The sequence below is a fragment of the Maylandia zebra genome, linkage group LG23 (genome assembly GCF_041146795.1).
Source record: "Maylandia zebra isolate NMK-2024a linkage group LG23, Mzebra_GT3a, whole genome shotgun sequence".
In the NCBI taxonomy this organism is placed as follows: Eukaryota; Metazoa; Chordata; class Actinopteri; order Cichliformes; family Cichlidae; genus Maylandia; species Maylandia zebra.
This window is the reverse complement of record NC_135188.1, coordinates 47186974-47199399: the sequence shown is the minus strand read 5'-3', so window position 1 is coordinate 47199399 and position 12426 is coordinate 47186974. Positions and strand designations below refer to the sequence as shown.

Sequence of the window (12426 nt, the reverse complement as noted above, 5' to 3'; positions counted from 1 at the left end):
AACACAAGACTTTAATACTGGGACATTTGGCATCTTGATAAGTTGAACTTTAACTGTCACTACATATTGTTACTCCCAAATAAATAAGAATAATCAAAAATATTTAACTGGAACATGTTTTGATCAAAAATCTAAAGGTTTAGTGTCCTCAGACAATCTAAAAGTGTATTACTTCTATTTTGTTTTTAGCTTTTCGAGCATATACTATATGATATGCAGTGTACCTTGACCTACATTAGATAGATGTCTGTCATATACAGGAGAGACAACAGAGATGTGCAAATAGTTTATTAGCAGACTGGCAGAATATTATTTGATGTATATATTGTGTGGCAGAATAATTATAAATTGTAGATATATTCAGAAGTATAGAGATACGTGTCATGTTAGAGTCATGCCTGTGGCCACAAGTGCAACTGGTCTTCTGGTTTAAAATGCGGAAATATGAGCAAACTGTCAAAACATTTCACAAGTCTGTCAGTCACAGAATAAATGCCACATCATAGTTCATCTGTTGTTGCACCAGATATGTTAGCAGAGTGTGCACAAACTGTATAAATCATCAGTTATATAAATATAGTGCTGTGAAAAAGTGCTGTCACAGTTTGGCCGACAAACATGCAGGAATACCTTGTTTAATGTAAAACCAGCTTTGAATAGCAAACTGTGTCTACAAGCTGTTGTGGTCATTTGTTGTGACAGTTGCATTGTTTCCTAATCACAAATAGAGAAGTGCTAAAGCGTCTCAGGAAGGTTGCAAAAGTGATGCAAATAATTATCTGAGATGTTTGTGCTTTTATGTATAAAAGCGGAAGTGCACAGAGTCTACGCTCTGACAAAGGCAAACTATGACTTGTAAATGTAAAATATAATATCTGTTGGTCTTCAGTCTTCACTTCATGTTTGGTAAGAACATTCATTTATCATATATTATAGGAAAGAAACTCATTGATAGACAAAACTCTTAACTGAAGTTCACACACAGGTGTAAAGACGTGTGTTGAATACCAAAGTCTGAATTATTGATTCTGCTCCACTTTGCAGATTACCAACTCATTCCTGAGCCACTGCGAGTTAACCAAACAACTACAAGCAAAAACAAAAAAAGGTAGAGTGCTGGGTAACCGATATTTTTGTATGTGAAACTGCATTTAGCAAAAGCAGTGTCTCTGTGGCTCTGTTATTACAGAGCATCAAATAAATGCAAACATTTTGATGGAGGCTCAACACTGTTTTACTGTAAATCTACACATTTTCAGATAAAACCAAAGTAAAATGTGATCAGTGTCATCCAGTTGATGTGCACTATATCAAATTTATGACAGATCTACTACACCAGTAACAAGAATGAGGAAATATTAATGTAAATGCTCTGTTTTCTTTATCAGGGGATCATGAGGTTTCAATGTGCCTGTTTGCTCCTGGTGCTGTTTTCTCCTGCTGTGCTCTGTAAAACTGATGACAAGCTCAAAACTAAACATATCGTTGTGAGAAAGGGCTCCTGTGATCAAATGATGAAAAACATCAATGGCAGAAATGAATGCAAGGAGAAAAACACTTTCATCAAAGAAGAGTATTTGGAATCAGTTCTGACTGTGTGTGTAAAAACAAACACAGGATTCATCCCCAGAGAGTATGACGTTATTAAATGTAAACAATCGAGCAAGAACCCTTGTTCATACAAGTACACTGAAACCAAACTTCAGGTGATAACGTGTAACAATGGAAAACCTGTACACCTTGATGCGTGGAAGAATTAAAGTTGAAAGTGATGCTATTTGTGCCTCTTTACTTGGCAGTAACATTTATCTAAATGTTAATTATGTGGCTATGTTCAGTTAATTCTGGAAATTAAAGGATTTATTTTGGAAGTGTAAGAATTTGGGAAACATTGAATATAGCAGAATAAACTTTCTTCCTCCAGCAATCTTTGTTTGTCTTTTGATTTATTGGATTTACAGCTATGAATACATTTTGAAGCAGAATACATGCTTGCATTTTTCACATTGTCAATTTATCTGGACACAAACCAAAAACAAAACTGGAACTGGGAGGACTGGGAGTATTGTGTTCTGGGCATTTTTGTAACCTGTGCTAGAGCAAAACTGTTTTTGTTTTTTTTACAGCACATCAACAAAACGCAAACAAAATTCTTATAGAGTTCTTGTATACGCTGTAAAAAAAAAATCTGTAATTTTACATTTTTCTTCTGTTACATCTTTGCAGAATTTTGCAGATATAATTATCTTTGAAAACTATAATTACTGTCCAGTAGTTGCCAGATTCAGAAATGTATATTGTATACAGATTATATATAGATACAAATGTAATGAGTATGAACAATTGCATGTAAATTACAGGTTTGCATTATTAAAATGCAATCAATCATAATATTATTTTACAGATGGCTATTGAAATTTCATATAATTAAAGTACTATCAGTTATGTAACACTAAAAATATCAATATTTTTGTACTTTTTTTTATTGAAAAATATCAGAAGTGAAAGGGTTATATTGAGAAAATTGTGCCACCAATCAGTCAAAACATTTTGTATCTTAGTTCTTAACAGAAGCAGTGTTAGTGCTGGTACTCTGCCGCGCAACCTCGACAAGATCTGAAATGATGTGATTGGAAATTGAAAAGTTTCATCCAATAGGCAGCAATAAGGAAAAAATTTGGAGGAAGGAAACAGGCCATTTATAGTTTGTACCTGGTGAAGGATGACAAACAGGATTAAAAAAAAGGATTAAATGTTGAGACACAGGAAGTGTGTTTAAAAGCTGTCATTGGAAAACTGAATTTCATAACTCTATAATGTTTAAGTAGGTAAATGTTTATATAAAAATCAAAATGCTATGCCGTATTACTGCACTGTTATGATAGTATCAAACAAACCAAAGCTAATATTAAATGTAACTTTCAGTGTTTATATGGAATCCAGTCTGATTTGATAAGATTTGTAGTTAGCAATGTAATTACATGTGCATGTGATTACAATACCAATAACATTTAATAACATTAACATTTTTTAATTTTTTAAATAAAACGTCATTTTAAACTTTGTAGGTTGGAATAACTTATTTTTAAAAATTTTTTTTATTAAATACCACGATTTCTTACATAAAGTTATAAATAATAAATTATATCAATAACAGTTGATAGAATCAACAATGAACAGTAGATTGTTATAATTACAAACCCAGATGCTAGTTTTACAGTATTTAAGAGCATTTTGACTTTTAAGGGTGGTATGTAATTTTTATGATTAAATAAGACTGCCATGTAAGAGAATTGACATACAATTACATTATAATAACAGTACTTTTCTGCAACTCTAAGGTTGATCAGTTGTGCTGTAGGAACATTTCATCATATTAATAGTTAAAATGTAATCATTTTTACACATGTAAAAATATTGCAGGTAAAAGTTAAAGCTATAAAGCCGTATATTTATATCTAAAAAAAGGTTTTTTTGAAATTCACTTATTTTTTTTCTTAACAGTACTTAAATATAGAGCTGCAGTATATCGAAGTTATGACAGATCAACTGTGCCACCAAAATGTAAGAAAGGAAACAAAATTGTGAATGCTATGTTTCTTTTTATGTTAAAGAAGATAATTTTTTTATTTGCCCAGTTAAATGTCGATTTCTGACAAGAAGATTTTAGCCCTTATATTAATGTATGAAACCTCAAAACCAAACTGCTAATTACGGTCTGAGAGGTACATTAAAGAGTTGCATGGTTATTATTGCATTTGCCTATATTAGATAAATACACCAAAAAGTTACTGCAGATAGATAACGTTTGTCAGTGGGCATCGACGTAGATACTGCATTAAGTTTCACTTCCTGGCTGATCTTTTCTTTACTCTTTTCTCAAAAACACAAGTTACTATATCATCTTATTGGCTCATTCATCTGACTGCTCCTGCTATGTGGGTGTGTTCAGAGGCTCCAGCTGCAGCCACAGGCCTCCCTCCGCACGCAGGACGAGTTGGGGGAGACGGCGAACTCTGCTGCTCCCGAGTTCAGGATTCACTCCTGGGGTCAGTCGAAACCTGAGCAGGGTCAACGCCACAACAACACGGAGCTCCACCATGGCGAATTTCTGACCAATGCAGTTCCTGTTAAAATATACTTGTTATTTTGCTACCAAAACATTTCCTAGTTGTACTGTTGGGAATAATTCTGAAACTGAACCTGGGGCCTGAGGAGAAGGGGATGAAGGCATGAGAGGTTTGGCTCTTTTTGTTGCTTGGGTCAAATCGCTGGGGATCATATTCCTGGTTAGAGAGCAAATGACAAAGATTAAATATGACAGATTTGTATCAAAAATTAAGATGATCTTACTAAGTGCTTACATGTGGGTTTGTCCAAACAGTGGGGTTATGGTGTGTTCCATAAATGCTTACCAAGCAGATTGTACCTGGTTTACAAGAAACAATTAGTTGAGTTAGTTAAAGCTTAAACTTTCCTTTTACAACTTCAACATTTATTCGTTATCAGCTTCTCTCATTAAGTGTGTAACTTGACATTAAAAACTGGAACTAATATATAGTAATCTCTCCTTAAATAGTATCCCTTAAAGTACTGTCTCACAAATGAAAGCTAAAGCATGATTTATGACAAGACACAGCTCTTGAATCTCCTAAGTCTATTTGAAAATCTTGAAAGAGAGTTTCCCCCCTCACCTGCTGGGACTGTGCGATTTCCTGGCAGCACCATGTCCTGGGTGTAACTCCGTGTTACAGCCTGCACAGGAGAGTGGAGTCTGAGGCTCTCTTTGATGCACATGGTGGTGAAGGGAAGGTTGGACAGATCCTCCCTTAAGATCAAGTCATGTCAGGGCACTGAGATAAAATTCACATGTAAACATCTGAAACTACCAATAATGTTGCTGGCATTTGTATTTTCTGACCACTGGATTTCTTGTCCATCTCGTCCCTCTATCAGGTCCATCACTTCCTGTCTGCATTTTTCCTGATAGTGTTCATGGCGTGCTAAATTATAAAGCGTCCAGCAGATGGCACTGGCTGTTGTGTCATGACCTGCCCGAGAAGAAGGAAGATTTGCAAAGTGTGAGGATAATGACAGCAAACTATGAGCTGCAGCTTTAAAGAGACATCCTAGAGTATACAGCAGCAGTTACCACTATGGTGTAATTTTTATGTGTGACCACAGATGTTACTGTAACATGTCACCTGCAAACATGAAAGTGTTGGCCTCAGCCTGCATTTCCTCGTCCGTTAGTCCTTGCCCATCTTCATCCTTCAACACACAGACATCTTGCAACTAATGCAGTGCCAAAAATGTAATGCATGTTCATTTCATTTCATTCATTTCATTTATTTGTTCATTTTCAGGCACAACAAATACCTGTATTGAACATAAAATGCACAAAACAAAAAACAAAAATTGCCTGAAAAAGGAGTGGGACGAAGAAAACTTATTAAATCCCACCCCTATACTCACTCATCAACAAAAAAAACAAACTTCCCGCAGCTACGCCCATCATTGCATACAGACCCATCAACAGCCCCGGGCACATACAAGCATCTAAACGGCAGCTTGCAACCAACAATTAGAGCCTTCATAACTGAATACAGAATATATAAATTATAAATTGCATTACCACAGGTAACAGGCAGTAATAACTACAAGTAACAAACACACATACATATATATATATCTACACACACATGTACATATATGTACATACATACACACACTTTTTTTTTTGGAATCCATACCAGCAATGGTAAGAGGACAGACATTACAGAGCACACTAAAAGCATCATTGAGTATACTGTGACCAGACCAACTGTTTGTAGAGGAATTTAAATCTATGAATATTTTTGCATTGTTTCAATTGTAAACTCAGACTGTTCCAGATTTTCACACCACATACAGACACACAAAAGCCTTTACGGGTTGTTCGAGTTCTGGGTAATTTGAATTCTCCAAAGCCTCTCACATTATAAACCTTTTCTCGAATTTCAAATCTAGTTTGTAAATTTGCCGGTAAAAGTTTAGTAAAAGCTTTATACAAAATTATGGATGTATTGTAATTAACCAGATCCTGGAATTTAAGTAACTTTGCCTGAAGAAAGAGTTTGTGAGTATGATCTAGATAACCAGCCTTGTGAATAATACGCAGTGCTCGTTTCTGTACTGTGACTCATGGATTAGTTGTATTTTTATATGTGTTTCCCCACACTTCCACACAATATGTAAGATATGGAAGAACCAGGGTACAGTACAGAGTACGAAGTGCATCTTTATCAAGGAATTGTTTCACTTTGTTCAAAACTGCGAGGCTTCTAGAAATTTTGGTTTTTATGTGTCTGACGTGGGGTTTCCATGAAATTTTATTATCAATTACGACTCCCAAAAATTTGTTTTCACTCACATTATCAATTGGTACACCTTCAATGATAATTGGTAATTCTACATTATATTTTAAATTACCAAAAAACATTGCTTTAGTTTTATTTATATTTAATGATAATTTATTTATGTCCATCCATTTTTTTATTAATTTTAGCTCCCTGTTTACAGTCATTACAAGATCAGTATAATCATCGCTACTGAAAAATATGTTGGTGTCATCTGCGAACAGTATGAGTTTAAGTACTTGAGAAACATCAAAAATATCATTTATGTATACATTGAAAAGTTTTGGTCCCAACACTGACCCTTGGGGAACACCACATGTAATACCAAGTTTCTCTGAATGGTAATGCCCTATGCTAACATATTGTTCCCGACCCGTTAGGTAACTTTTTAACCAGTTACCAGCTTTCCCTCGAATACCATATCTTTCCAATTTATCCAATAAAATTGAGTGATTGATTGTGTCGAAGGCCTTTTTGAGATCAATGTTAAAATGCCCTGTTTCACTTCTAACTATTTACCTACACTGTGGCCAATTTCAAAGTGTCCCCAACACCATCTTCCTACACACTTTCACTTAGTTTACGCATATGTGTGGAAGGTCCATACCATCACCTGTTCCAGGCCACTAATGACTGGTGGAGGTTCTCTGTCTGCACAGAATTCCACATATAGATCAGTTCTACATGATTATTTCAGAGCTGTCTCAGTAATAGTTCAAATATAATGGCTCTGGAAGCGAATAACTGATGCATACTCAATAATCCAGCTAATTAAATCCCAAAAGGTTGATTTTGTTCATCTGGATGTAGCCTAAAACACTACATCCATGAACAGAAGCTTAACCAAGAACATATCATATGGAAAGGGTATTATTATATAACTGCCTGAAAACACACCACAAACTGCAGGATAATTAATATGCGGAGGCCAAGAAAAACAAGTCACTGGTCACTAAAAGGACTTATCCAGGACCCACTCAGATGCCCATAAGAGTGAGCCTGTATAGCACATCTATATATCCAACCAGCTCGAAGAATATGCAGTGAAATCAATACAGTTGAATTCCATTTGGCCAAAGATATGTGTCATCTAAATATTGTCTTACTCCCAAAGCAGCAGAAACTGTGCTGCATGCTAAAACACACGGGGAAAATGTAGAGATCCAACAACTAATATTTTGCTGTGAGATTTGCTATGATACATTCTTCATGCAGGTAGAATGAAGTGAAAGATTGAATTTTTCTGCAAAGAGGTTTTAATAAACAGTTAATGTAGTACAATGTGAACAAAGTGCCTTGTTGATTTAATCATTTTTAAACATGAGTGTATACATATATATACACAGAGTAACTTTTAATGTTTAAATGTATGAAAAGTTTTAACTTTAATGTGCAGCTGTATGAAATATACAGCAGCAGCAAAAGTGCACGAAGTAGTAAACTAAATATGACTCCAGGTAATTTATTTTTCACCTCTGTGAGATTTTGACATCTAGTATTATGTGAAGTCAGCTAATGCAGAGAAAGTCTGGCTATGTTGAAATTTCCTCATTATGAATCATCTACATGTTACAAACCCTTATTTAAGAGACACTTAAGCCGGTGCAGTATTTCAATTAAAAATGGCTCTATACACTCCTTTTTTCCACTACTACCTCCTCCTGGTATCTACTCGGCTCAGCCCGGCTCATTTTCTTTCAGTCGCTTTCTATTAAAGTTGAGTACCATCCTACCTTTGTCAACAACAGGATGTCTACAAAATCTTTCCTCTTCTGGGCTGTTGGAGCAATTTCAGATTGTGCTTCTGTCTCCCTCTGTTGGTTAAGGAGGGTGCGGCGCTTCTCAACCACATCCCTAGTGAACCTGTAAACCAGAATGCAGCGGTTTACATCACTAGCCTGCCTTTACCATACTCAACAGTTCATTAGACATAATTACAAGTTACTATTCAAGAATATTACAGCATCAAAAGTATCTAGAACATTAGATTTAAATAGATTTTTTTTCAACAGTATTGCACAAGGAAAAGAAGATAAGCAACATAAAGGACAGTAACAGTTTAGTTTTCACCATTTGGGAGTAACAATGTGTCATCACAATTGCAGCCTTCTATGTGACTTGTGTAACTCAGCTGCAGAATGTCAGAAGGTCAGATTATTACCTGTGTACTGTGTTTAAGGCTTGTTTGAATCGTTCCCCCTGCCGAGTCTTCCAGTAAATCCAGTCCCAGTGGTGTAAAATATTTTTTTCTCTACGCTCTATTATCAGGTCACTGAGCTCCACTATGGCTGACACGTACTCACTGGAAGACCTGGAGGGACAATCTTCTTAGAAACTGACAACTACAACAAAAATGGGAGATATCAGTTGAAGTAAGTGGCTGATCTCACTGCTGACAGTTGCTGTCGTAGCTGAAGGCACATTTCAGTAAACTGTCCAGAGTCATCAGAGTGACGTGGTCAAACATCTCCAGATTAGTTTTGCCTTCTGCTACAAGTCGGCACCACTTGTCCTGAAAACGGAAACAAGGAGGGATTAACAGGATAAAGGTGTGAGCATAAGCATGGAAACAAATCATATGTGGTGTGTGATTCATATGGTATATAATTTACAGCACCTGCTCTGTGCATGATAAGCATACGTTTTTGACAATACTGGAAAATATCATAATATAATATTAAAATATATAAATAAAACAATACACAAATATAAAATCTATAACCAGCTGGATCTAACAAGTAACCATAGCAACTCCATACAAAGTGAGCTTCGCACGGCTTGATATAATGAGAAATGTGGCAACGGGAACCTCTGGGGTACGCAGTTTTGTCACTGCTGTTGTGTGCTTGTGTGCGCAGCGCCTCTATACATGCTCTTTGTGATGTGTAGTAATGGGTACCTACCAGTGAGGACGAAACATACAGTGTCAAACATTCTTGTGCAACACAAATCTGTCATGAGCAAGATGAAAGCAACAAAAGTCTGACTGCCATCACCCAGAGAAGCTCAAATATAAGAGCTGTGCACGTGTAATTTGTAAAAGAAAACAAAAGTTGTATTCACAATTTCCCAAACAGGAACTTTTGATAACTTGAATCAAAACCGTCCTTCAGAAGCTATTCAAGAAAACATTACACAAACGTTGTAAAGGAGTTCTGAAATCTGAAATGAGATCTTGTCCTGACCCTGAATAAATACAGTCACACTGTAAAGTCTAAAAAAAAATAAAAATTTTTTTTAAAAAGGGCATGTTCTAATCTCTGTAGCAAAATATTATGGTGAGCAGTATCAAATGCTGCATTGAGGTCTAGCAGGATAAGCACAGAGAGGAGGCCACTGTCAGAGGCCATAAGAAGATTATGGGTAACCTTCAATTAACTTAATTTGTAACCTGAAGTTAACTGGAAACCTAATTTTCCTCATTGCTGTATCAGTTTAACCATATGCAGTTTTTAAAGGTTTCAAGTGTTTGCTTGTCTAAATATGTCAGTAAAAACTAAAATTAGCATGTTTTGTGTATCTGTATGTGTGCCTGTGTGTCTCTTACATGCATGGTTTTAGCTGAGGAGTTAAAAACGGCAATGTAGCTCTTCAAAATATCAAAATGAAAAGCTGGAGTGAGCAGCCGCCTCTTGCGAGACCACACCTCTCCGTTACTGATCAACACACTGTTTCCTGAGAGAAAAAAGAGAGTTTGCAGGAATAATTCTTTCCTGTATTTCCTATGTTCTATTAAGACTGGGTAATTTAAAAAAATTTGACAGTGATCCTATCTTGCAACCATGGATGAGAAAAACTGAAATGTCTGACTTACCCAGCCATGGCTGTAGATTGTGATAAATGAGTTCATCTTTCACTGTGATGCTGGCTGAAAAAAGTAAATAACAGATGATGTGAGAGAAGAACAAAAGCTTTGGAAATGTGGTTTAATACTGACTGACTGTTGGTGTTTTACCCTACCAGGTGCCATAAGCAGAGGTTTGACGTAGTCAGGGTGGAAGAGTCTGACCAGATGATAGAAAGGACCGAGGAACCAGCAGCAGGAGTGTTTGTATGTCTGCACCAGGTCATCCACCCGCTGAAGACCTTCTTCTGTGCTCTGCATCTAAAATGTTTCATCCCGAAACAAAATTTAAAGTTTTGCGGTGTTTAAAACAGTCGAAGAGGAAATAATGGTGATATTTTGCAACAGAAAGTAAACCCTGTTTAATTCGGAACTCTACAGTTATGTTACGATTTAGAGATAAATATGTCAAATAGATCATAAAAATCTAGATGATTGCTGCGTGTCGTACCTTCCCAAGATGGCCCAACAGCCATGAACGTGTCTGTGGTTTGCTGAAACAGGACAACTTGTGAGTGTACCAGGCGTGCCGCAGCAGCAGCCTCGCAGTCCAAAGTGCAACCACAGTAAACAGTCCAGTACTGAAAATGTACAGGACTGAAGAGAGACCTGTCCAGCTGAGGACCAGAGCAAGGACAGTGTGCAGGAGAGTCATCATTAGGAGAGAGAAATTAGCATCCAGAAGTCCAAGTTTCTCACCACTGATCCTGCTCTGTCGTGTTTCTTATAGGGGGAAGTTGCTGATGTTGAAACATGTAGAGAGGAAACTGCTCCACCCCACCAATTCTGATTGTAAATACTGAAAGGTTAAAGTATTACACTGAACTGCATTGCTCTAACTGCATCAAGTTGTTGAAACCACTGAAAGGCATTGCATTGTTGTACTGTGCAACAGTGCTGGAAGCAGTTTGTACATAGAGAAGCAAAATCTTCCAAAATATGCAGTTGTAGAAATATAAACATTATCCCATCCTGGAAAAAAGCTTGATAAAAAAAGTGAAATGGCAAAACACACACAAAAGCAAACAAACAAACAAAAATCCCTAGAAAGCTAATAACCAAATTAAATGTCTGCCCCCAGAAATGTAAAGTAAAATTGTATGTGTATGTAAGAACAAAGCTAAATTTTGACATAGTGTCTTAGAAAGTGTTTCCGAGAGAAAGCGTAAATGAAGAAAGTGGCATGCATTTCTCGTTCTCCTTCACAGATCAAATCACACGGGGCAACATGTTTACCACAGAATTCACACAACGGGTACAAGAGGAAACATTTTTAGTTTTTTTTAAAGTTGTGGCTTTAATAGAATAAAAAATCCAGTTTGGGATGAGCCTATTGTAGTTGAGCTCTTGTTAGTCTCTGTCATTTCATAAAAACTCTACATGTCATGTTTCCTCTCAAAGGAAATCTCAATGACAACTGCACCATGGGCACAACAATTCCTAAACTTTTAAATGAGCACTAACTAATCACAGCATACATTAAAAATGAAAATTGTAATCATGTATCAGATTTTGTGTACATGATGATAATCTTTGCAAAAAAACACAATTTTTCATTTAACAATAATGTTAATATCTGTTGCTATCACCAACTGTCTTTGTCAAATTCACTCAGATTGTTTATTGCACTTCTTTTTTGTTTTGGTAAGTGAATCACGTTGAACATGGGGGAGCTCCAGAGTCTAATAGCATAAATGTGCAAAATATATTTTATTGATGTGTCTTAAAAACATATCAACAAGCATTTTTAAATACCAATCATTTATCCAGGTCTGGGTCATAGGGTAGTAACCATACATGCCCAGACCTCACTTTCCCCAGCTGCCTCTTCCAGCACTTCTACCATTTGGTTTCCAGGCCAGTCATCACACATAATCTTCCCATCCTGCCCTGGTCTCCCATGGTCTCCTATCTGTGGGACAAGCCCAAAACGCCTCATCTAAGACTCCAATGCAGGATGCATTAGGCGTCCTGATCAGATGCCTAATGCACCTTAGATGATTCCTTTTGATGGAGACCCTGTATGTGTCAGGACTCACCTTATTGTGATGAGATGTTAGATTTCAGGAGCAATGTTGTCAGGGCAAATGGTCCTGGGTGAGGGGTCAGACTAAGTGCAACTCAAAATCTGAAATCAGTCCATAAACTGATTTCTGAATATATAAACCTTACTGGAGATACCCA

General features: G+C 36.5%; 1 protein-coding gene and 1 long non-coding RNA gene across 2 annotated transcripts; one reads left to right on the top strand and one right to left on the bottom strand.

Annotated features, from left to right (window-relative positions):
• The first annotated feature begins 779 nt into the window (after window positions 1–779).
• On the top strand, window positions 780–1919 carry LOC105941208 (uncharacterized). Its single transcript, XR_001167834.3, has 3 exons — window positions 780–906; window positions 1045–1108; window positions 1389–1919. It is a non-coding gene; the product is annotated as an uncharacterized LOC105941208 (long non-coding RNA).
• Window positions 1872–10947, bottom strand: LOC101469132 (cytochrome P450 4F3). The gene is made up of 13 exons (XM_014407260.4): window positions 10694–10947; window positions 10359–10503; window positions 10213–10266; window positions 9946–10073; window positions 8789–8910; window positions 8560–8709; window positions 8132–8261; window positions 5205–5271; window positions 4922–5051; window positions 4695–4828; window positions 4365–4429; window positions 4204–4286; window positions 1872–4127 (listed from the first exon to the last, which is right to left on the bottom strand). The coding sequence occupies exons 1-13, from the start codon at window positions 10898–10900 to the stop codon at window positions 3935–3937; spliced, it is 1608 nt and encodes a 535-aa protein (XP_014262746.1). The 5' UTR covers window positions 10901–10947; the 3' UTR covers window positions 1872–3934.
• Window positions 10948–12426: the final 1479 nt, after the last annotated feature.

Excerpts from the sequence above, each read along its gene's own strand:
- LOC101469132 (XM_014407260.4), bottom strand. The coding sequence starts at position 10,900 with ATGATGACTCTCCTGCACACTGTCCTTGCTCTGGTCCTCAGCTGGACA. Across the intron at positions 10,504-10,693 it reads TGTTGGGCCATCTTGGGAAG|ATGCAGAGCACAGAAGAAGG; the intron begins GTACGACACGCA and ends GAAACATTTTAG. Across the intron at positions 4,430-4,694 it reads AAATCGCACAGTCCCAGCAG|GTACAATCTGCTTGGTAAGC; the intron begins GTGAGGGGGGAA and ends CTTGTAAACCAG.